This window comes from Chlamydotis macqueenii, chromosome 2 (assembly GCF_036417535.1).
Source record: "Chlamydotis macqueenii isolate bChlMac1 chromosome 2, bChlMac1.mat, whole genome shotgun sequence".
Classification (NCBI taxonomy): Eukaryota; Metazoa; Chordata; class Aves; order Otidiformes; family Otididae; genus Chlamydotis; species Chlamydotis macqueenii.
In genome coordinates this window covers 43,340,750-43,362,488 of record NC_141557.1, presented here as the reverse complement: position 1 = coordinate 43,362,488, position 21,739 = coordinate 43,340,750, and the positions used below count along the sequence as shown (strand labels likewise).

Below are 21,739 nucleotides of genomic sequence, written 5' to 3'. Positions count from 1 at the left end.
AAGGCTCTTGCCTGTCATATGAAAAAAAATGCAAGTCACACCTGTCAGATGCCAACAATAAAACTGCTGATGCAACGAGACACACATACAGCCCTGCAACTCATCCTGTTACAAAACAGCCATGATGAGATGAGGGGAAAGAACGGTCTAGCAGGGCCCACAGGCCTTTGAATGGTTTGTGTGGGCTGGGATCTGCTCTTCAGCCATGACTGAGAAGTCTGCTAGGAACGAAGAGGGTAGACTAGGTAAGCCATTCTGACAAGCTAGACCTAGCCAGAAGTAGTTTGGCCACCTCCAGCTGAAGGAAGGCCAAAGCAGAAGAACTACTTCACAGTGGGAAGGCCACTGATGAACTGCACTGAAATTTGGGAAACCGCTATTCCCCGCCTAACAGCAGGGAAGGACTTGGGGGCGGCATGTGCAGAGGGAGAGGACAAAAGGAAAAGGAGTAGGAGTTAGAAAACTTTGTTTAACTCATCTCTGCAGTGGAAGGTGCCTGGCTTTTAACCGCAAGTGGAACTGACAAAACTTTGCTTTAGGGATTGCTGCAGGCACTGACATAGAAACAGAATCAAATCTGGCAGGAGCTGGGGGGAGGGACACAGCCAGAGAAAATAAGGGAGGGGACAGCATACTAAGCTGGAAATCTTGAAGATAAAAATCGTTCTTGTATTTAAAGCATTAAAATAATACTATTTTTATCCACTGCTTCCAAAATGAGCTAGCATTGGCAGCTTTAATCATGGGCCGGGCTCATCTCACTGGTCGAGGGCATGGCAGTGAGCTGCCTCAAACATGCCTAAGAGCAGAGCTCGCTGCCGTGACTCGCGACTGACATGAGTGCAGGTGCGAGGAGACTCTGGCTCAGCACTTACAACAGAAGTGTGAACGCTTTCTGAAAACAGGGAATAAAACCAACATTATTGTGATGCTTCACATAATGAGATGGATTTTTACCTGCGGATTTTTAACTTGCTGCTCTCTTCCACATTTTCTGGCCACTGTTTAGCACTCCATGGTAGGCGGAACAAAAGAATATTGTCTCCAGGCAAAAAGGCTGAAAAAAATTCTAAATGACGGCTTCCCATAAGGCACTCAAAGGGACATTTCATCTTCTCTTGACTTTAACCCGCAGCCGCCCTAACAGAGGCGGTAAACAGCACACAGCAGTGGAGAACCGTATGTGACATAACACGAAGATCAATTGATTCAACTATGACTACAGGGTCTAGTTTTTTTTCTGCAGAATGCATTAAGTTTGGAATTTACTGGAAGCTGTCTTTGGTGGTTAACTCCTTCTGTGACTTCAGATAAACAATGAGTACTGAGTACAGCAACGCTCATCTGGTTCATAAGATTAGGAAAAGCAGCTTTCCTGCTTTGTTGGAATAAGCATGATTCACGGTTCAGGACTGACATTTGCATAGCTAATTCTGACCTGTCCGTTAAAAAAGCATATCCTGCAACTTCACCTCCTTTTGTATTCTTGCCTGCCCAGTGAAAGCTGCCATTACTTCACTTGAAACAGAGCTGAACGTGTATAAACACTTCAGCTTTGTACAAATATTATTTTTCCAACTTACATGCTCTGAAAATAGACAGCAGTCATTCAAGCATTACACAGTTATTTCTGTGATATAGAAGGAAGCAAAGATTTTTTTCATGACAGAAGAGTCTCTGTGGTAAAACCCTCAACATCTAAAACACACACAATTAGGAACAATTCTGACTCAGAAAAATACAAATGTGCCTCCACTGTCAGCTACAGAGCTGAGAATAAAACCATGCAATCGGTTTTACTGAATCTTCTAAGTAGGGTGAATGGAGTTTCTGAACCCATCACGTCTCCCTTCAGCTACTTAAGAAAACCTGTTTATAGAAACATGCTTCTCGCCACTTCTGCCCCCTCAACAGTCACACCACCAACCTACTTCAAAATATGATAGGGCTCTTCATTCTTCATAATGGCATTGAAGAGAGTGAATAATTTGTCCTGAAAGAGGCACATATTCCCTCCAAAAAATCTTAGTTTATATTTCTTCCCTTTATCTCTCTTACTACAAGATAAATTAGGAATGTCCACCTTAAAGAGTCATTCAACCCTATTTTCAAGGGTCTATTTATTAAACTCCCAGTTTCCCACAGAAATTAAAGAGTCCACCCAGTACAGGTGGAACAGTACTTTAGGACATTTTCTAGTAACATTATGGCCAAGGTATTTCTATCAGCCACAAAGTATTCCACAGACACAAATCCTGGTTCTTCAGTTTATCTGCAAGGCTACCAAATGCAATCAATGCCACATACAAACTGAAAAATCCATGCGATCATAAAAAGTGAAATCGTATTCTTAAGGTATCAGCACTGCTTACCTAAAGGCACCTCTTTATTACTTACTAGCAGTCCTAAGTGTCTGTGTTCTGATATCTGCTTAACACAAAGACAAATCTTGTTGGCTTTTCAGGAACATCCTCACCGGACAGGCTACAAGTGGGAGGAAGGCAGGGAAGTTTTGAAGTCTATGTCACATGGCAAGTGACTGCATCTTCTGTTCAACTTCTGGGCAGCAGAAGACATTAGGATCTATGGCAGGGGCAAAGAGGCTAACTTCAAAAGTGTTATGAGCTTCCTGCTATACTGTATTGTCAAACCTGCCACACTTCCCATGGGGAGCTGCAATTGCAGTACCTGTGATGGACAGAGTAGGTGGGCACATGGGTACAGTTCCTACTACTCCCTTACACGGACAACTGTCGTGCTGGCTCACCGCTGCAATACCAGAGCGGGCAGCCACATGGCATGCTGCGCAGATGGAGTCCTGCCCTCAACTCCCACAGACCGCTGCACAACCAAAGCCACACAGAAATAAAAAATAGTAACATACTTACTTGGCCAAACACTCGCAGATGACACACCTACAGGGCTCTACTCTTATTTTACATATGGTCTTGTCATGCTTAACTTTATGAAAGGCTTCAAGTAACTAAGTGCTGGCCTGGCATATACACACCACCACATGAGTTTAACTGATTAAATTAAATGGGTGCAAGTTTTACATTTTGGCATGTGGATCTTCAAATCCTTTTATAGTTGATTTACCTCAGCAGAAGTTACATTAGGATTAAGTCTAGCCAGCTTCAGAATTGAGAATTACCGCACACAAAGTTGTTGTGGTTTACTCAATTACTTTGAAATCAACTGTAAGGTCAAGAGGTGTGAATTCTGTATGTGGAAAAAGCTTTCACAATGTTATTTGACTATGTATCTGCAGCATTTTCTACAGGGATAAGGAAGGTTAGATAGATGGCAGAAAAACATCTCTTCCAAATGCAAAATGTTAATGACTTGAAGATTGATCTCTACACTGGCAGCATGCAGCGACTCAGGTGGCAAAACGCCAAATCTTTCTCCTGAAACTACAATTAACTCAAGTTAAACTCTTGCTACAGTTAAACTCTTGCTAAATGTACGTCCACTGGACTCTAGTATATTCAAAAGAGGAGACTAAGATAACTAAAACGTAGAAGAAACCGCGTAAATGGTACCTAAAAGCAGCTGCTGTACCTTATGAAGAGTTAATACAGACAAGCACACGTTCATTCAGGAGACTGGCGGGGACTTGCAAACCCTCTCTGGTCTCTGAGAACCTCCAGAAAAGGTCATGGAATATGTAAGTTTGGGAGGAGATTTTTGTTTGCTTTTTAAAGTAGTGAAAATGAAGCGCAGACATTAAGACTGTGAGAAATCACACAAAACAGGAAATTCAAAGCTGCATCTGACTCTCCCAGGTTCCCTTTGATACAGCTAGGTTGCTTAGTGAACCAGAAAAAGTATCACTCTCGTATTTGCCATTTCACGCTTTTATTTTTCATTTTATTTGCTTTTCATAATATCCCTTTAAAACTAGTGACACACTTTCCAGATAGGTTTTTTCTGGAAGGCATAAGGCCATATCCATCTTCCCTTTCAAAAGGGTCCTGCCACATGCAGCTTTCCAGAGACCTCAGTGGATCACTCCTTTGGAGACGCCACTGCAGAGCCTCCTACACACTCACACACCTTTCCTGACATGTTATTTTTAGTGTAGTTCCTTTTTGGTGCAAGAAAATGCATATTTTGAGAACAACAATTGCCTGTCTCATGAAGAAGTCCTCCGACCATTTTAAGAAAAATGACTAATTTGTTTCTTAAGCATTGCGAACACAAAAGATCTTCACTTTTCCTTTTCTCTCTGGTGAGGCCATACAGAAAATATCTGCACAAAAAGTTTGTTCGCAAAAACCAGCAGCCTTTCTCCCTCGCTCTGCTTATTTGTTCACATCCCTCACTGCACTTTCTCCTCCCTCACAGAGGAATCAGACCGCACCTTACCATACCTCCCTCCCCCTCCGAAAGGCCAGTTTGACCCAGAACAGCTCTCCAGTCTAGACAACTATCTGACTACACAAACACAATTAAGAATGTGGTATGAGGAGCGGGAACCCACAGCTAGGGTAATGCTAAACTGTGTATTTCAATGGCAGCAGCACTGCTGAGGGCAGAGAAAAGTCTCTGTGGATCTATGGATGCAGTTACTTTTGGGCAAAGTTGTGCTGCCCACTGCGCCAGGGACATGGGGGACCTGCTGTCTGCTGCTGTCTTCAATCTGAGCGCAGTCTGCTTTCAAGCGTCACTTTGCCCTTAGACAGGAGATGTCACAGCCCTTCCAGGAGAGGAAACAAGGGCTCTGCAGTTACTCTTTTCTGCCAGGCATGGTCACTGCAAAGGCAGACGGGACTTGCCTAGGACTCACCCGCATGGGTTACAACTCTCTGAGGAGCACTCCAAGGACTGATGTTTCTCCCCAGAAATATTTGCAGAGGCACCTCAGGATGGGCCCCATTGCTATTTAAATCCACTCCGAAAGTAGATGGAAGGTTATTTTGACTTTGAAGTGTAGAAAAAGTACTTTTGGTGTCAAAAGCCAGTTAAAAACATTTATGGGAGACATCCGAGAAGACAGGTATTACTCTCTGTAACTGTTTCCTCAGCAGTACACAGATCTAGCAGATGTCTCCTCTTCACAGGATGCTAAGGGAGTTAAGCAGTCCTGTTTTTAGAATATACTTCTTTTAAGAGAAAGAACTATATAAAAGGAGCAGGTAGTACTGTGATGCACAGATATCCTCTGTCTGAAGAGAAACATCTGATTTTGTTGCAGATTTGTAATGTGAACACGAAAATAAAATTCAGTCAGCCACTCCAATTCTGCTTTGTTTCAGGGAAAAGATGAACATTTACCTGAAACTACCAGTAGTCTGGGAAAATATTCTGTAAACCCAGACACAAGCATTGCCTGAGTTTCACCTTTTGCTCTGAAACTTTTGCTGAACTGTAATTTCCATCTCTGATGTCAAAGTGCCTGATTCTGACTGCACTTCCTTTTCTGTAAACGGGAAGCAAGATCCTGTGGACCAAGGAACAAAACTTTAGTCAAGCCAAGCCAAACCTAAATAATGGATTTGTGATTTTAAAAAAAGCACTCTCAAAATGTAACACAGTAATTGGAATGGGCTGCATCTGTTCAAATATTGGTTTAAGTGTCGCATTCACAAGTAGGAAATACTTCATAATTCTGAAGCACAAGGGGCACAAATAGCATAAGTAAGATATAAAAAGATTTTAGGTACAATGGCATGGATTGGAGTACATAAATTGCAGTCCTGCTGTTCAGTGTTTTATTTTTACCTAGGTGGAGGAATTCAAACTTGGGTTCCTTGATCTTTCTCCATGCACAACTCCGTATTTTGCCTCTGTAACCGGCCCTTCACAAGTGCACCTTTTCTGTCAACTGCTTCAGCACGTTCAAGTCATGAGTTAGGGAGTGCTTTGTGCCTCTGACCAGGACCCACACATTCTTTAAGCATGATCTCAGCAACCTACGCAGCCAGTATTGGAAGAGATCAAGCAAACTGGCTTCAGCCACAGCTCTTAAGTCCACCTTAGGCAAAGATGTGCTCTGCATGGTGAGAGTCTCTGTCTTGAACAACAGAAAACTATATGTGTGTACGCTGGTTGCTACTGAACCAGACCAGAATTTCTGTGGTATTTTATAACACACCAATAAGTATGGGAACAAGCTGTGTGCACACAAAGACTCACAGCTGCCCATTAAAAAAAAAAAGCACTTAAATGGATTAACCAGACAACTGCGCTTTCAAACTGGCAATCATTACACAGTTACATGATTCAGAGGAATTTATAAATATTTGTTTTTCCAGATAAAAGAAGGGTGTTAGTGTTTTGTTTTTTTTTTTTTTAAATGCATTCACTGCCACTATCCCTCCCTCCCAGTCATAAACAAACAAACAAGGAAACAAAACAAAAACAGTGATGTGTTTAGGGTGCAAAATTTGTAGTAACAGTTTAAGACTTGGGGATTTTGGTTTAAAAGTTTAATATAAAAAGACAATTAGCTAATGTAAGAAGTATAAAAGACCTCATTTTGCTTAGCTTTTTGAAGACCTCTGAACATGAAGAATATTTGAGAGATCTGAAATTTAAGTTACGGCACATCCCCTTACCGAAGGATGCTCCTACTATGGTACTAGCTCCTGTTATAATCTACAGATGCTGGTAAAAACAGATTATTTCTCTAGAGCTGAATATAACCCATCCTTCCTAGTCTATTTGAAAAAGTGTTTCCAAATAAGAAGTCTCATTTAACAAGTCCACATCCTTAACACACACAGAGGCTTCTCTGTCAGCCACTGATGGGCAAACATGTTTATGTGGAAGCTCTGCTCAGAGCTCTTTTTTTACTGTAAGGAGCCATTTTCCTCCAGGAGAATAATGTTTATGAACCATTCTGTCCCCACACAGCAAGTTTTGAATGACAGATTCATAAAAACAGTATGAAAAAGAAATTACTCTCTTTCATAATCCATCAGCTCAGCTAAAACAGTAAATCAGAGGCAAGTTAGACTCAAATGTAATCCCCTGGGAGTAGAATAACTTTGAATGGATTTGGGGAACAATACATATCCTTCTCAAATTCAGCAGCTTGGATGGTTATATTTGTCTCTGTCAAGTTACATGCAAAGAAGCAGAATAACAGAATTTAGTACCCTGGGGATATGTTCTCTTGATAGATGCATCTAACTTCCACAACTGTTAATGGGAATTATATACTGAATATTGAGAAGAGGGCATGTGCATAAAAATACACACTTCTAATGGCATTCAACCTTAGGAAAACTTTCTTTTGCTGACTTCTGTAGCAAAAATCCTACTGGTGTGGCATGCTCTTACAGAATTATCACATTTCTTGGCAAAAAAGTCTCCCTACCAACAAAGCAGCATCTCCTTTATCTGTCAAAGGTAAACTTGCTAACATATCCCCCAGGTGTAAGCCGTTCCTTCTAACGCATTTGCGAATTACTCCCTCCAGTTACCTCTGAGACCGTGAATCAGTAGCTGGCAATACCATCCTGCTGAAATAAGGGAAAGAGTAATCAGCTCCTTTATTTCTGTTTGAGGCTGAAATTTTACTGGGCTTAAAGGAAAATAAAAGCCATGGGTGAAACCTGCCCATTCTGAAATAAGTAGGTTTTTGACCCATAAAATCATCCCTTGAAAGGTCACCGAAGGTCCTTATCTTTGCTATTATTTCTAAACCACACGTGTGAAGAATTCATTCACTATACCACAAAATTGAGTATTTTAAGGACAGTCTCTTCCGCGTGCATGCATGGTTTAGCAGGTAAGCCCTCACATTAAAAACATTAGCCCTGGACACTAAAAAATCTGTATATAGGAATATAACAACTCTCACTCCATACAACAATACAACATTACTCTCTGCTTGCAGCAGCCAGCCCCCAGTAGAGCTGGCATTACAAGGTAAGGTGAGGACATTTCTACAGTAGATGCAGCTCAGTGGGAAGGAACTTGCCAGTCTAAAATGTTTAGTCTACCTGCCCGGAGTTGTGTGAGGGACTGCAGACTCTTCCACTTTGTTTATGATGAGGCAGAATAAAATTGTAAATAAACTCAGGATGTGAAAAGTATGCATGGAGTTGGATTTCTAGGGGTTTCCCCTCCTAATTGCTCTTGATATGGTCACTGTTTCTGTAAACCCTCTATTTCAGGCTCTCAAGCTGTATCTTAAGTAATTCTCAAGACCATCATTTTTCAGCAGCACTCCAACACAGCGTATATACTGACCAGCTTGTTTAGAGAAAATATTGCAAAAAAGAAACTAATTTAAGTGTCTACAAAACAACTACATCTGTTGAAGGATTTGTTTCAGGGAGAAAGCTGGGAAAAGATAAGACAGAAACACAAAAACCAAGCATAGCAAGCAGCAGCTCAGAAGCAAACCTTCCATTCCCTCTTAATTTTCATCTGAATACCTCAAATTTCGTCCAATTAATTCAGTATTTTTTTTCTAACAACTGAGAACTACGAAAAGCAAAGAATGATGGCACTTCATAAACTTTTAAATGGTGCTGTTCATTTACAGCAATAGCATAACATTCCTCATCCTGCTACTGCAGGACAGATGATGTTTACTGTCACGTGTATTAGTAAAATTTAATAGGATAAGACCTTCAGCAGATGCTAATCCGTGATTTCTGAGTGCTGCTCTGTCAAATTATGCTAGCTAATGTTTAACAGTTTAGAGTCACTGAATGTTTCTGGATACTGGTAATAGCACATCATCATCGTTCATCTGGAGAGCACTTATTCAACTTAGATATCGATAATAGTCTTCAGGATGTCTAAGGGCTTCTATGAAATGCCTTGATCATTTTAATCAAATGCCAAGTGGATTAATAATTATGTCATGAAAACACTATTTCAAGAACTGTCACTGAGGCTGTCTATAACATGGTCTTAGTAGCTAAACCACACAGCATCCCTTTAAACATCAGGATCCAGTTGCATGTTTTGTTATGGTTTCTGGTGTAACTGCTCTGTGACACAGGCAGCTCATTCTCAAAAGCTGCACTCATGTAGAACACATATGTTTTTAAAAGCGTTCTCACAAAACACAACAACTCCAAGCTTTCCAAACACAGTAACAGCTTAGGTCACACCAGAGGAAAGTGCTCCGTAGGAACAGAAACATTTTTTTTAATTCCTTAGATGCAAAATTTTATAACTCATGCATACTTGAAATATCCTTGCACGGAGTTAGTTAGCAGAATAGCTTAACTGTTTGTTACTTCTGAAGATGCTGGTCCTAATTCTGAGAGGGAGATGAGTGATACCAGCCTGGCGTTAGTAAACTGCTACATCATAGATTAATAGGTTACAGGACCTCTATGTCAGGAAGAGCTGGGTTGATATTCCCAGTCTGGTCTTCTGCAAGTGAAATCATTCCACTCAGCTAGTTTTGCAAAGCCCTAACTTCTCTGAGTATATGTTTAACAAGCAAAACTCCGTCTTGATTTAAAGATTTGCATTGGGAAGTCCATTACATCCCTTGGCAGAGCTCTAATAATTAAATTATCCTGTTTGTTAAAAATGGATAGCTTGTTTCTGGAGTGATTTAGTTCACCTACAGCTTTCATTTGTTGGAATGGATGCTTGTTCCAAACTGCCTGCATATCTGACCAAATCTGTATCCAGCCAGGGAACAGCAGCTGTAGGTACTATTCCTAATTCTTTTGTTCTTCGTATGTTGAAAACCACAACAGTCTCTTATTTTCAAAAGGCAGGCAATCATTAACATTAAACTCTTATGTAAAAAAGGCTAAAAAAGCAGTATGGCTCCCTAAGCAAATAGTACCACCTCCTTCCTAACCCACTGCAGGCCTGAGGACAATTGAGTACAAATTACTGGTCTGGTCAAAACTATTTACACCTCTGTTTCAAAAGCACAAAATGGAAACTTAAAATCCACGTTTTAAGGGAAGAGTGATGACTGTACGGGTAGTCTAACTACTCATGCTAAGCAGCAGCTTGGAAAGGCAGGTGTCAGTGTTTTCTATTTCTAGGTATGTGGTTACGAGAGTGGTAAATGTGCCTTGTCATTAACTTTCAAGGGTAAGATACTTCAAATAATTAGTGGTTTGCCTCTAGCATTTGCTACCCACCTTCACCCGTGAGAAGGCCAATGTTTCTGACTTCAAACCACCAGTAGGTACGTGCCTGACAATCATACTACAAGTCACCAGAACAAAAAAGCCAAATTAGGGGAAGTGCAAGTTGGCTGAACCGTGAATAACACGTACATAGGCAATTGAGGGAAGAGTAAGGCCTTAAATTGTCAAACTGAAGCAAGCTACCAAAGCCTCCTTGTGCCTCACCATTCCCTGGCAGCTCCTAGCACGCAGCCTCTTAACCTGAGAAAAACAGGGAAGAAAAAAGTGCCAATTGTATCTTATTGAACTTGGCAGGGTATTTGAGGCTGATGAGAATTCCTGGATGCTCTGAGGGCTTTAATCCAGAACGTCTGTTGAGAAGTAACAGTCGGTATTAGTCTCTTTGAACCTAAATTCCCCAATCGCAATAGACCAGTGTTGAAACAATCTCTGTTCATTTCTCATAAGTTCTATAATTGTCTATAGAAACTGTAATTAACAAACAATGACACAATTTTTTGACACATGTTAAAGAGAACTAGTTGAAACTGTGGTAATTCTAATACAAATAACTGTACTGAAGTTTAACAATGGCAAGAAAAATACAATGAAATGACGGGAAGCTGGAGATTTGGGTTTAGGTCTCCAGAGACCCAAAAAGACTGAGCTCAGGCTTCTCACTTCCCAGCTCACTGCTTTAACCACGGATCAAGATGCAAAAGTTGTTCTCAGTTATAAGTCTCCAACAAGTCTTGCCTCCTCCTCCCATGTAAAAGAATGAGTCTGTAACTCCTTCCAACACGTACAGAAGGAGTCTTCGTGATTAATACAGATACTTTGAAATCTTCCTTCTAGGGTCAAGCACCTAGTTTTCAGACAACTCAAAATGTACGTGGTATATGCCTGGGTCCTCACTCTGAATACCACATTCCTGGATTTCGGCAATTCAATTTGAATCACATTTTAATCTTCCTTTGTACAGATTAAAGGCAGGGCACATGTACATACGGGAAGCTCTAGGCTGCTTCTTGTTCTGCTAATATTCATGGTGGCCTCAGGGAATAGAGGGAAGACCAAAGCCCCCACTTGGGCAGAAACTTCAAGGCCAAAGTATAAAATATGAGAAGTAAGGAGTGTGTGAGAAAAGAGTTGAAGAAGAAAGAAAAACAATAGCGAAGAAACACTTTTTAGTTGCATTGCCTTTTCCAAAATAGTTCACCAATCTTTTCCTGCTGAACATCTTCCTGTTTCTATTATCCAGAGGCAAAGAGAGAGCAGATATGGCTTTAGTTACAACCGGACAATGTGGTTTTGCTGTTTACACGCAAATTTGGGCTACGCCAGCTTTGCAAGCCTGATGGTCTGGCACTGTACATACCAGATGAGAATACTACAAATGCAATAAAAGGATCAGCTTCCCAGATTTTTGACTTAAGGCACTCCCTTGTGGTAAAGTTGGGTGAGGAAATGGAAGAACAGACTGAAGGGAAGGAGGGAAATTTAATAGCCCAGAAGCACGTATCACTGACCTAGTTGCTTTGTGAAAGCTTCAATAAAGAAGCTTACGAAGTCATGACTATTACATGGTACTCTCTGATCTTTTCAGGAAGATGAGAAATGGTTGTTTTCAGTTTAAAAAAGAAAAAAAATACTCTGTATGTAAAGTCTCTCTTTGTTGTGCTGTGAACTCCCTGGGGAGAATATCAGTCACCCTGCAGGGGCTGGAATAATGAATGCATCCATCAGGGAACAGGCTTTCTTCTCCTTTGACATGCTTTGGGAGACCACCCGCACACATGTCAACCCTTTCTCTGCAGAGTGCTGCCTTTACAGCCCTGCCCAGTTTCAGCAGCAAGGATCCTTCCTCTCAGCCCATCACTGATGGAGTTTAGAAACTCTCAGGCTGAGGAGTGGCATGACCATGGGCCACCCACTTTCTGGGCAAAGGCTCTAACCACTGCAGGAAAAGGAGGCAATGTAACCGTGAAAATCGGTAATGGAAACTGTGGGGAGGTAGAAGGTACACAGCAGGGCAGCTGGCCAGGTGCCACTGCACAGTCACTGCAGAATCATGTATCTCCTTGAATGCGGAAGACAAATGAGAAGGGTAATTGCTGTATGCTTGCAGGCAGAACCAGCCAAAGGAAATAAAGGATCAACTATCAGCTGCATACGACAGCTCTTCTCTTGAAATCTTCATGGGTTCCTCATCACAGATCGATAAATTTGTGCTGTTAAATTCTTCCTATTAGTGAAAAACACAAAGATTTACTTCTTCATTCCTGCACTCTGTCTGTGAGTTTCTCAAGAAGAATGGGAACACCCTGGGGTCACTACCCAATCATCTACAGGAAAGCTTCAGATAGCTGAGAGGGAAAGCATCCCGAGAGCAGGAAGCGACCAGCTATCATGTGAACTTCAGAAGCAACTCAGCGCTGGTTAGGTGCTGAACTCATGCATGTGATTTTATTGACATTTAATCTTATCACTACTGATAACATAATGAAAGAGACACATCCTTAATTAAGTATATTTTTGCAATGCAGCCCATTTTAGGGTAAAAGGTAAAAGAAAAAAAGCAGCCTATGTAATGTCTTGCTCAGCATAACAAAGAAGTTCTACTCTATGTTAATTAGCAGCTTTACAGTGAGTTGAAGTAAAATAAACTAACATGTAGCTACAGTCCTCCCTTTAGCACTGTCCTGAAATTGCATGGTGGATACTGACTATCTAAGGAAGGAAAATTTTAAGAGACTAGATAGTTGGAGAAAAAAAACTGTAGAGGGAAGAAGTCTAGTTGCATCTACTGTATTTCCCTAAGCATGCACTTAAATGGACAGCAGTTATTCACACACACTACTCTCCTGAGGCACTCTAAGTGCACAAGGTACGGTAAGTCCTGAAGTAACTATGATGTCAGATTTGCTCCAGCCACCGAGCTCCCAAACAAAGCATACGGAAGTTAGTCAGGACAGCCAGGCAACACCAAAAACAGGGGAGCAGCCAAAATGGTAAGAAATTTCAGCTCCCTTTGAGCATTAAGACCTTTCTTGAACTCTTGCCTAAGTATTACAGCCCTGTTATCAAAACCACTGCCATTCTACAACTTTATAGAGTGACTTGTCAATAGATTCTGAGCTACTAATTAGACCTCAAGGATCAGACCAGATCAGCATCTCAAGACACAAAAAAATCCTGGACAGCTGCTTCTGCTGCCTTCCCTGAAAATAACCAGAAGTGATAATCCATTAGTAATCATCTGTGGTCTGTTTCAAAGTTCACCCTTTTGTACAGCAACATTAAAAATGTACTTATATTAGTTAGTGAGATGAAATCTACAAAATTACCACGTTATCATCCAAAAGCCCCAGGCACCACCTAAGCATGCCAACAGGTGCCGTACACATGTGATGTGCTTATTCCCATTCTGGGCTGCAGAATCCACAGCAGGATTAATACTGGAGGGAGGTGGCTCACCTGCATCTCACATCTAAAATATCTAGACCCAGAAGAACCACAGATTAATTCTTGGAAAAATCCAGCAGAACCTCCTTCTCTTTCTAAGTCATTAAAATGAGTACCAGGTCACTTATGACCCTTTTAGGTGAAACCTTCAACAAAATTAATACCCACATCCACATTCTGAGGAGGAGTTTGCCCCTTACTCCTCATCTCCCATTCTCCACTTCGCTTCCTTATTAATTACACCAGCACTAGCAGCTTATCAGTGATTTCAGCTTCAGTTTTCCTACAGCTTGAGTAAGAGTGCTTTTGAAGGAAAGGCTCAGTCTCGATGAGAAATCATCCCTCTTACACATTTCTCTTTTTTTGGGGTCTCCCTATCCCCAATCAATTAATCTCCATCCTCCCAAACTCTCCTCCTGTGATCCTTCCTGGGCAAAAATCCTTAATGATACATTACAAGAAGTTTGGAAACATCTTCCTTCCCTTGACTGCCTAAAGTTCTGAGGACTTCAAAATACTGCAGTCAAATTACTCTTTTCCTCCAACAAAGAGAACTGGATCACACGGACTTCTGTTAGACTGATATCACAAAAGCCCCCTCAAGGGAATTACAGCCTCATAACATACAGTTGTCTATTATTTATTCTGTGGCCAGATTCTCAGCTGGTATGAATCAGGGCAGGTTCCTTGCCTTCAACAGAGCAAAGCTGATTTATGCCAGCTGACAGTCTGGCCCTGCATGTGCTCCAGTTGCACAATGCTAGTTTTTTAAAGAGGCCCATTAAAGTGCCCCAGGCACGTAAGAACTACACTTGGGTCTTTACTTGGAAAATGTTGCTCTAAGGAGTAAGACTGTGAAAACTTCCCACTGCCCTCTGAGTATGTACAGGTCAAATTAACTTGCTTTTCTAATAGAAGGAAGTCTCTAAGCCCTGACAGAGCCACCACGACCTTGAGAATGAAGATGGATTTTCTAATGTCTTCTGCACAGATTAGTTTTTAAAAGTTTTTTTTTAACTGAATTTAAATGCTGAATGAAGCCTGCAGGCATACCAATACAATATTTTTGAGGAACTGATCAACTGCACAGAGGGCAGCGGCTATCTTTCAAAAGTTGTGTTTCTGGTGACTATAAACAAGCCAGAAAGAATGCCGTGTCATTCTCAAATCACTGGCTGAGCTTACAGCTTTGCCTGCTTGATATGTCTTTCTTTTTTACCTTAAAACCTCAGACGTCTATTTATGGAGCAGGGCAACAGCTCTTCTGCAAGTGTAGACAAAGTCCTCGACTACAAACAGAAGGTATGTAGGAAACAGAAGACAGCTTTCTAGTACCTCTGGTTCCAGATTAGCGTTTCAAAGGCAAAGGATGTCATTGTAGTGATGTACCTGCTGGGTTGTAAACCGAAGGATGCTCTAAGTGTGAGGAAGCAGACTCCTCTATCTGTTCCTGAAATCTATTAATTTCAGTCGATTTTTTTGCCAAAATACTACTCTGGGTGAGTGGAGAACTGGAGGAGTCCTGGAATCAGGATATCAGGACTGTTAGTAATAAAAACTGTGGTTCCTTTGCCTGACAGAAATTTCTGAACGCAGCTTGTTATTACGATATGAGACAAAGCCTAGAAGACAGCAGGCATTCAGAGCACTGCAATTCCCACCCAACAGGGAGAAAATGAACACATCGCTACAGGTCAGCCTAAAAAACACTGCCAGGAAAATGTTTTTCCTGCCCCACAAAGTGCTGTGACATTTCATACATTTTCGTATTTACAACCGGAGGGAAACCCAAATAATTTGAAGTGGTGGGTGTGGGGGTGTTTGTGCGCGCGTGCACAAGGAGAGAGTGACAGCCCTCCAGTATCCTGGGGAGAGCGGACAGGGGGAGCTCCAGATCCAAATGTGCACTCTATGAGCCAGACCAGGCACTTGATCCTGTCTTTTTTTCATCCTCAACCAGTGGTTTTTCTAACTATTGATTAACAATGATTCCTCTTTCTCCTCTCTCTTTCTATATCAGAAATTCCCTCCTGGACTAGTGCAAGGGAGGTGTGGGGGGATGGGGGGTGGAGGGGGGGAAAAGTTTCCTGATGAAAGTTTAATGGAAACTGGTACATTTCCACAAATTGTTCCAGTTTTGACAAATCGGCATTTTCCCATGAAAAACAGTGTCAAAACCTCTCAACCAGCTCTAATTCTAACCAGATTAACTCAGGGACGAACGCCAGCAGGAAGTTCTTGCTAAATGCCAGTTGTTTGAGCAAAGGAAAAGTATTCCTTCCCCAGATGATCTTCCCAGTGATGAAAAGGCTTTAAAACCCACATGAAAAAAAAAAAAAGGACAGGTAGTTCCAGCTGTAACAACCACAATGGCATTCAGAGCAAGGGAAAGAGCAAGGAAATGGCATATTAAAAAAATATGCACAAACATGGACAAATCGGCGACCAGCATTTCTCCTGCCACCGCTAATGTTACCATTTCTTAAAATCTGAAACAGTTGCTAAACTTCACAGCAATGCAAACAAATGGACATTACTGCCTGACTCAGAAATCCTTACGGATTGCACGGCAAAACCCTTAACACATGCTTCAATTTAAATTCTGCTTAAATCCCTAGGGTTAATGGACACAAATGAACGATGGCATGCTGTCACCAACAGAAATAGAATTAAGCAGCTCCTGGCGAGATCTGTTAGTTCTACCTACTAATTCGGATGAGTTTTTCATCACTGGATGGTGTTTGAAGTGGTTTGCTCTCTCTCTGTGTCTTACCCTAAAGATCTGTATGCTAACTAAATCTGTGTTCTTCCAGGCGGTAGGGTGTAAATGGTTGTACTCCACCAATGACAGTGCTGCTGCTCTGTCTTTATCCCAGAATACAGACATACTGTGGAAAATAGCAGCTGAAGACTTAGCTGGGTCACTGAAAACCCAAACTTGCAAATACTTAGTATCAACACATTGCTTACAGTGGCGTACAGAGCAGCGGCATTTGCGTCAACTACAACACCCTGCCCCAGTGTGCATGCTCCCTCCTTGCTGTAAAAGGGTAGCAAGACATTTCTCCACTGTTTCTTAATACAACTCTTACCACTTCTACCTGCCAGTGAAGTTAAACTTCAAAAGGCCTTCTAACTAGTCTGTCGAAAACAAGGCATATTCTTTCTGATTTATTTTGGTCTATTTTAACCTTCTAGAATTATGGTTCATAAAAAAGGACAAGTATTTTGTTGTGAACGTTTATTTGATTCTTGATCATAAGAGTTTAAAAATCGGTTCTCATTATCCTATAGGGAAAAAAAGAAACCAAATAAGTCAATTTTACTGAGTTTGCAATGCTCTGGCAATACAGATGAGCTGATGCTCCCGGGATGTGCCTACCTGGTAATTTCCCCGGAGTCAAAGGGGATGGCAAAGGAGACACTGCACCACTGGTCTCTCACCCGCCTCAGGACATCCTTTTGTTCCTCTGCTTACCAGGTGCCACAGGGGCTGTGGGGACCATGGACAGACCAGGACTGTAAGGACTCATCTTCCTCCTACCGAGCCCAGGACCGTGGGGCCACAAAGGTGGCTGGAAGCCCTGACCTTCACCTTGCCACCAACACTCAACTGGAGCCATGCCAGCCAGTGTGCAAACTGCACAGATCACTTTCAGATCAAAATCTGACATTGCACTAGTGATAATATTTCATACCTAGCTGATACCAATGCACCTAGTTAAGCAAAATCCAAGAAAGTAACAAGTTGGGCCCAACCGGTTGATTTTGCTCATTCTTGCTACACCTTAAGTGAGGCACAGCTCTTCTGAAGCCAGAGCAGTGACAATGATACAAAGTGAATGCTAGCAAAGTGCATATAGCACAGACATGCATGACTGAGGAAAAAAGTTTCTATGCCACAAATGCAAAAATATAATCTTAAAAATATCCTGCAGAGGAAACATAAGCATGGGAAATTCCAACAACTGGTGCTATGGTGATACCACACTCATTTTTTTCTACCTCCAAAAGAGCATCTCCTTTCTAAAAGTCTAGGAAAACAAACAAAAAACAACCAAAAATGAAACCCATGAAAAAAAACAAAAACCAAACCATGAAGAATTTTCCTTTTGATAAGAGTCTGTCACCATCTTTGCTTCTAAGTTCAGAATTAACCTAGTCACAATGACAACTTTTATCAGCCACCATTATACAAAACTGTAACAACTCATCCCAGAAAGGAGTATTTCATTTTGAAGCCATGCTGTTTGACTAAATGTGGGTCACTTAATGGCAAGTGTTTATAAAATATAAGTGAAAAAATACTATGAATATGAAAAAAATATTATTTATTCCATTGCTCTTTTTTTTTTAATTACTTTTGAAACTGTTTCAGGAAACTTACATGCTATAACTCTCTGTAACTCTACTGATTTTACTGGCACTATATTCATTCAAGATCTGGCTCATCATTTTCCAACAGAAACCATTCCTTTATGGAATTCACCATCTCAATATTATAGAAGTGTGTTAATGCCAAAAGGCTCGAAATATCAACTAAATAAAAATTATTTTCAAAGTCACAGGTATAAAAGTCTTAGAATTCAAGGATATCCCATAAATAGAAGAAAATACAATATCATCTCTGTTCTATTCCTACTTTCTTACTGAAATAACTGGAAATTTGACAGTTTTAATGGGGGGAAGGAATACATCTTAGATTTGATCGTGTTACAAACATGTTCCACCAGGTTACAAAGATGTTTGCTCTCATACTTCCCTCTTGCAAATATCTGAAGCTCTAAACTTGATGTTGTTACTATAAAATTAACAGACTATGATATGGCTTTTAAAAAATAAGGACACAATAATGCAAAAGTAGAGTTTGGCTGAATGGAGAAATTAAGTTCCTGATGTTCAGAAATGAACAATTACTACACAGATTATTACAAAGAACAAATTTCTGGGTTTGATACCTGAAAGATAAATTAGAGATTCATATTCACTTCGACACAGCAGCATCGATTTCTTATGTGGGGAACTGCTGGTTTGTACTGCCATTTCTTGATTAAACACTCAATACAGCATTCATGGTCATCCAAAAAAAAATCACACCTTGTCCCTTTACTCTGTGGAAAAGATTTCAATTACTTGTGTGCAGTACAGGACATTAGGGCATCTTTTTCAAAGTAGATAGTTTCTACTGGACCTGCTCACGAATTTGGGTTTTGTCCAGAATCTTTACGGGAATGTGCCATTCCTGTCTAATATTTTGCTGTGAAGAATGTTAAAATGAAATTTTAGCTGGGGCTTTATTAACCTTTTCACCAACAAGAGGCAGCTGGTTAATAGGCATACCTGGGAAGTGAGCTCTCCTGAGATTGGTATCTCTCCTGCCTCAACCTCACTGAACTGCTGAGCTATTGATTACTATCAAGTAAGGAGCTCTTGTATCTGTTTTGTTTTCCCCCAAATATTTGGCAGCTCTAGTTTTCATTTTGATGCCAAATAACAAACAATATCCAAACCGTACACTTTCTGCCCCCACAACACTGGCCAATCCGTTGTTTTCTGAACAACTCTTCCTGTTATAGACACAATAGAATCCTACAGCGATTATTAAAAGAACTTTTGGAGCTATAGGATAGATAATTTGACAACAGGTCTACTTAGTTTTAGTCACTGTAGGGTGCAGATGAAGATCAATATGAAAAACCCTGAATTGTAACCAATCTCTCTCTATTTTTTTTCTCACTGGACCTATGACAAGAAAGAAGAACAAATTCTTAAGCTATGCCCGTTTTTAAAAATCTACCTGTAGTCTGAGACCATCTACACTGGTTGAGTGAAGAAAGAGCATAATAGTAAATAACATAAGATTAACAAAAGTGGAGCTTTTTCATTTAAAGTTTTTTTTTGTGATGGGAACCTGCAAAAAATTTGGGGCTGGGGTCAAAATAAAAGCCATCACTAATTGAGTATGATTTATCTTAATTAGAAATAATATAAATATATATCAAAACCAACAAAAAGCTGCACACCTCACATTTAAAATAATATCATTTTGAGCCCTGGGACACCACAGCGTCTTCTTCTTAAACTGTTTTCATCTGCCTTAAGCTTTCATGAGTAACTTTGCAGGTAAGTAAAACCTGTTGACTTTGACAGAATTATTAATGAAGCATGAAGTTATTCACTGTACGTAGCTATTGGCAGTAGCTATACAGGAGCAATCTAGTTTATGTTATTGTGTTCTAGCAACAATTTTGAGGTTATTATTGGCCATGAACAGACGACAAGGGAGAATCAGAGCACAGAGCAGAACTTGTAGAAGTTCAGGTGTCTGCACATCTTACCTGAAGACTAAAACTAGACGTGATATCATAGTGCCTCTCAAAAATCTACTTAATACTTCAAAACTGTTTTAGACATAGTTGTGCTGCAATCTGATGTTCTCTTTTTAGGTTCACCAGTTGCACGGCAACATGATTTAGGGCCTAACTTTGCAGTTACAGATGTTAGTTCACTTTACATGGGTCAGTATCGGTGGAACCAAGACTGCAAGCTCGTCAGGGCAGGGACCTTGTTTTTGCAGCAGCACTTTAAGCTCTCGGTACATTCCAAACTATCCTATGAAGAATAACGCAAGCCACAGCCTCATAAAGCTACCTAAGGATGCCTTGGTAGAATAAGGGATGTAAAGCGTCTTTAAAAGTGAATCAACCAACGTGAGCGGTAAGTGCTACAGGAATGACCGCTGCTCCCTGTCCAACCGCTCGCCATCACGGCTTAACTCTGCTGCAAGGCAGAGTAAACCAACTTTTTGGCAAGTAACTGCTGGCGCACACAGCAGCGCGCTCCGCGGCCAGGCTCGGGCCCGCGGCTCCCAGGGCCGGCGCGCCCCGCCACAGGCCCTGCGGCCCCCGGGGCACCTCCTCGCTCGCTCCGCTCCCCGCCCCGGGGCGGGGGGCATCGCCGGGGGATGGATCCTGCACCCGCCAGCAGGCACCGAAGCGGGCGGGGGGGCGCGACCGGCCGGTTCCTCCCGGGCCCGGCGCCCCCTGGGCCCCCGTACCCCTCCCAGCACCAGGTGCGGGAGCCGCCGCAGCTGCAGGGTCGGGCAGCCGCTCCCCCTGGGGACAGCATCCAGCCCCCGAGCTGCCCTCTCCGGGCTCCTCCAGCCGGACCAGACCCTGCTGCATTTCCTGCCAAACCCGCTCTTTTCTCTCCCCTCCTCCTGTTTCCTCCACGGAGGGACCTCAGTTTTCCCCGCGAAACCCCCAGATTACCAGTCCTTTCTTCCCCGCTTACTTTCCAGCAGGGCAATAAACAAACGCGCTCACCCCTCCCGAAATGTTTCCAGCCTCCAAACTTTCTTAGCGACCGCGTGTGTCCCCCCAACCCCCGCCTCTACCTCCTGCCCCCCGGCCCCAGCAACTGTCAAGCGGGAGGGCCGGGCCGGCGCACACTTACCCCGAAGCAGAGCGGGGACCGAGCTGCCCATCAGGACGCAGAGGGAAAGGCGCAGAAGCAGCAGCCGCCGCAGGCTCCTCGGCGGGCGGGGAGTCATCGCGGAGCCGGATCGGCATGGACGGCGGCGGGGCGCGGGCGGGGGGCGGCCGGGCCGCGGGGGAGGCGGCGGCGGCGGCGGCGGGGCTGGCGGGGGGAGCGGGCTGCGCGGCTCCGCTGCTTGGGGCTGCGAGTGACTCACTGAAAACTTCACTTCGGCGCTGCAGGGGAAACAGGAAATCTTAAAACTTCGCAAACAGCTGGGCAGGACTTTCTTACTCTTAGAGTAGTTCCTTCTCCCCCTTCCCACAGTCACCCCCCTCCCCTCCGCTGGCCCTTTTTCTTTCTTTTTTTTTTTTTTTTTTTTTTTTTAACATGAAACCTCACCCAGTTTGGTGTCAATCATCTGCCAGAGGCCAGCCCCTCTCAGGTCTGGCTCTCCCACCACAAGCGCGCCGGGGCCAGCCCCGACGTGCCGTCCGGATCCCTGCGCCGGCCTCCCTCCCGAGGCGGGGACCGGGCACGGCCACCCCTCTCCCTCCATCCCCTCCCCACCCCCGCCTTGCCCCGGAGCGGCGGCGTGGGTTGCGGTGGGGCTCAAGGCCGACGGGAACCTGCCGGCTCGAACGGGCCCTTCTCCGCACGAGTTGACAGTCATTTGAGGCATGAGGGCTTCCCAGAGCTCCTCCTTGCAGCCGTACCCCTGACCCGAT

General features: G+C 42.6%; 1 protein-coding gene across 1 annotated transcript in view; it reads right to left on the bottom strand.

The window, feature by feature from the left end:
- TGFBR2 (transforming growth factor beta receptor 2) overlaps positions 1-21,498 on the bottom strand; it is a 60,651-nt gene extending 39,153 nt beyond the window's left edge. The window contains exons 1-2 of the mRNA XM_086742739.1: positions 21,414-21,498; positions 20,991-21,247 (exon numbers count right to left, since the gene is read on the bottom strand). Coding sequence (XP_086598865.1) covers positions 20,991-21,087 — 97 coding nt within the window. The 5' untranslated portion in view covers positions 21,088-21,247; positions 21,414-21,498. The remainder of the gene's footprint in view (positions 1-20,990; positions 21,248-21,413) is intronic.
- Between the last annotated feature and the right edge of the window lie 241 nt (positions 21,499-21,739).